At 34.4% G+C, this 3,129-nt stretch overlaps 1 protein-coding gene across 1 annotated transcript in view; it reads right to left on the bottom strand.

Annotated features, from left to right (window-relative positions):
- LOC109862050 (acyl-CoA-binding domain-containing protein 5A) overlaps positions 1–928 on the bottom strand; it is a 7,790-nt gene extending 6,862 nt beyond the window's left edge. The window contains exon 1 of the mRNA XM_020441944.1: positions 436–928. Within this exon, the coding sequence (XP_020297533.1) occupies positions 436–496 (61 nt within the window). The 5' untranslated portion in view covers positions 497–928. The remainder of the gene's footprint in view (positions 1–435) is intronic.
- Between the last annotated feature and the right edge of the window lie 2,201 nt (positions 929–3,129).

The raw sequence follows: 3,129 nt of genomic DNA, 5'->3' as shown, positions 1-3,129 counted from the left end.
TCTCTTTCTCTCTCTCTCTCTCTCTCTCTCTCTCTCTCTCTCTCTCTCTCTCTCTCTCTCTTTTTCTTTTATGCGGTCATGAATAAGCATATAAACTTTTCAAGTGTGTGACTTGATAAACGTCAGGCGGTGGACTTTAGCCAGCGCGCAACACATACAAAACATATACATATACTTTTCTTTTAAAGGGAAAGAAGCAAGAGGAAACCAAAGGTTCGAGAGAAAGTAAAGCGATCGCGATATCGCTGCAGTATCCGTTGTTCACGCGTGTCAAACAAGAGTGAACGCAAGAGATACTTGTAACTCATGAGTAAAAGTTCAAGCAATACTATCAGTCGAGTGCTCGCACAAAAAAACCATGTTCCCGAAGCGCTACGTTGAAATAACGATTGCGATGATGCTACTCGCTTTCTTTGCAATAATACTCAAGATTACCATTTTTCGGTAGGTTCCTAATAACGTTGACGGCAGCGTTGAACTTTTCCTCCGTTGTCATCTTGCTTCCTGAGAATGTTGCAGTGTACGAGCTTCTTGTTTTTGTTGAAAAATGTCCGGTGTTTTTATCAGGATAATGTCTTCTCAATGTTTGCCGCGCGATATCCCGTTCAAAATAAAACTGATAAAACAAATAGTTCGACAAAACGTATCTGGACAACGACGACGACGATTGTCAACTCTTTGATACTACACCGATACTGATAATACCGCTGCACTACCTTTTGACTTGCTTACTTTTGACTACAAGAAAAAGTTACGAAATCGTTCAGCAAAATACGTAACTCCTAAGTTGTGTACTAATCGCTATCGATGATAACCCAGCCAGATCATACGATGGCCGCGTAGTAATAACGATGACTGACAATTTATTATTGCATGCACAGTACTGATTGACGATTGGCGACCGTCCGCTGACCACATATAAGAGATTGCGCGTGAGAAAGAAAGTGGGTCAAACTTTAGAAAAAGATAGATGCTCACGACCGTGTCTTTCTATCTCTCAAACGTCTGAGACTCCTTAGGGCGGCGTCCCATTGAGCGGAAATCCATAGCGGAACGGAGTACACGGAAACCAGGGCGACCAATCAAAACTATTTTGTTATTTTTGTATCGTTCTGTTAAAATTTTTACCGCTGTAATTTGCGGAAAAACGAAGATAATCTCGATATGCAAATAGTGTCATATATGCTGTTTACATTTTTTTTATTAAGTCTTTCAATTATTATACGTATATAATAAATAATACATATAAATATATGTATATAATAAATATACATATAAATATATTGTTACATATAATAAATATAATTTAAGCATTCGTTCTGAATAATCTGTTTTTGAAATGTAGAATAAACCAATCGATTTCTAAATAAAATCTGCAGTCGACGAATGTGCAGAATTAAAGATGCATTTTCACGTGCCGCTAAAACTGATTATTCGAGCGACAAAAAAAATCATGTGATGATTTTTCTCGCTGAACTATTTAACGTAAACTTTTGTACATGAAAAAGATTAGAAGTGACAAAATTGAGAGATGGATTTTGCGTTTTGTTGACGTTTAAGGTGCATTTTCACATGTCGCTGAAACTGATCGTTCGAGCGACAAAAAAAGTCACGTGATGATTTTTCTCGCTAAACTCTTCAACGTCAACTTTTGTCCGTGAAAAAGATTAGAAGCGACAAAATTGAGAGATGTGGATTTCGCGTTATTTGCATTTTTTTTATTGACGCTTATTTATATATATTTTTACTTCTTTATCTTCATTTTTCTTGAATTAAATTAGTTCATTTTTGTATCGTTTTTTAAACATTTTTCGAAAGATCTGCAAAGTTATGTGTCTTTGGTAGACACTGTCAAGACTGTGTTTGGAAACACCATTCGTGTGCACATGAGCGTCATTCTATCCCAGCAAACACAGAATATATCAACTATATAACATAGAAATAACATACCCAGATAGCACAAAACATCCTCAGGATCCTAAATATGTCCAGGACATTGTAGGAGATTTATAGGACATTTTGAATTTTTATATAATTATTTATACAAAAATGTAATGTACAAACATGGTTGCTTTTAGGTATATAAATTTAATTTACATCATACTATATATTTTGTTTATAAATTTCTATAAACATTCTATAATTAAATACTGTACATCGATATCCAAGATATGTTTAGAACATGGATAAGTTTATAGAAACATTTGTTTTTAAGTATCTTCAATATATCTAATTTATTAAATATTTGTACATATTTAATATATACATATAAATATTACATGTCCAACATCCACTGGACATTTATTAGCAGTGCTCTGGATGTCCATTAAATATCCTCCAGGTGTCCATCAGATATCTACTGGATGTCCATTAAATACCTACTGGATGTATATGTAATAACATATTTGTCATGTTACTTATATGCAAGAATATGTTTTCCGAAATTGAAAGATTGGTAATATCAGATGACATATTTGTACAAATCAGGAAAATGTAATCAGTAATANTATTTTGTGACAAGAAATGTCACAAGTAGTACATGAACTTTTGACCCTTTTGCACTCACGCGCAACGTGCATTCAGTAGTGATGCTTTANCTCACTAATCAAACTTTAGCTCTTACAGAAAAGCTATAAGTTGATTGGATGGCGTCGCCTATTGCCACGCGTCAACATGTTCTATGTGCAACAAGCTTAGAGTACTATTATTTATCGTACGTGACAAATTTTTCAAGCGTGTTAATTGACTATAAAATAAAGAAATTCTTAAATCTTCAGAACTTCTCTATTTTATAATCAATCATATGTGTGAAAAATTTGTCGTTCGACAAATATAATAGTACCTTTACATGTTCTGTATGCAACAGATTTTGAACTTACAAGTAACGAAGATATTNCGCATGCGCAGTATCTTAGCAACGAAAATAACGAAGTGAGGCCATAGACGTATAATATATAGACTGCGCGTTCCCTACCTTTGCCATGTTAAGAAAATGTCTTCAACGTTGAGAGAGAAACAGCTTGTGTTGAATAGTAGCCTCATCTTTGTCTAGCGAAGTAGTGGGGTAAATGATAGACAGAGAAAGAGTTACTATTCAAAGTATGTTGTCTCTCTCAACGTTGAAGACAT

Source organism: Pseudomyrmex gracilis, unplaced genomic scaffold (assembly GCF_002006095.1).
Source record: "Pseudomyrmex gracilis isolate BER0280 unplaced genomic scaffold, ASM200609v1 scaffold_1318, whole genome shotgun sequence".
Lineage (NCBI taxonomy): Eukaryota > Metazoa > Arthropoda > Insecta > Hymenoptera > Formicidae > Pseudomyrmex > Pseudomyrmex gracilis.
The sequence above is the reverse complement of the archived record's forward strand: the minus strand, read 5'-3'. Positions and strand labels throughout refer to the sequence as shown.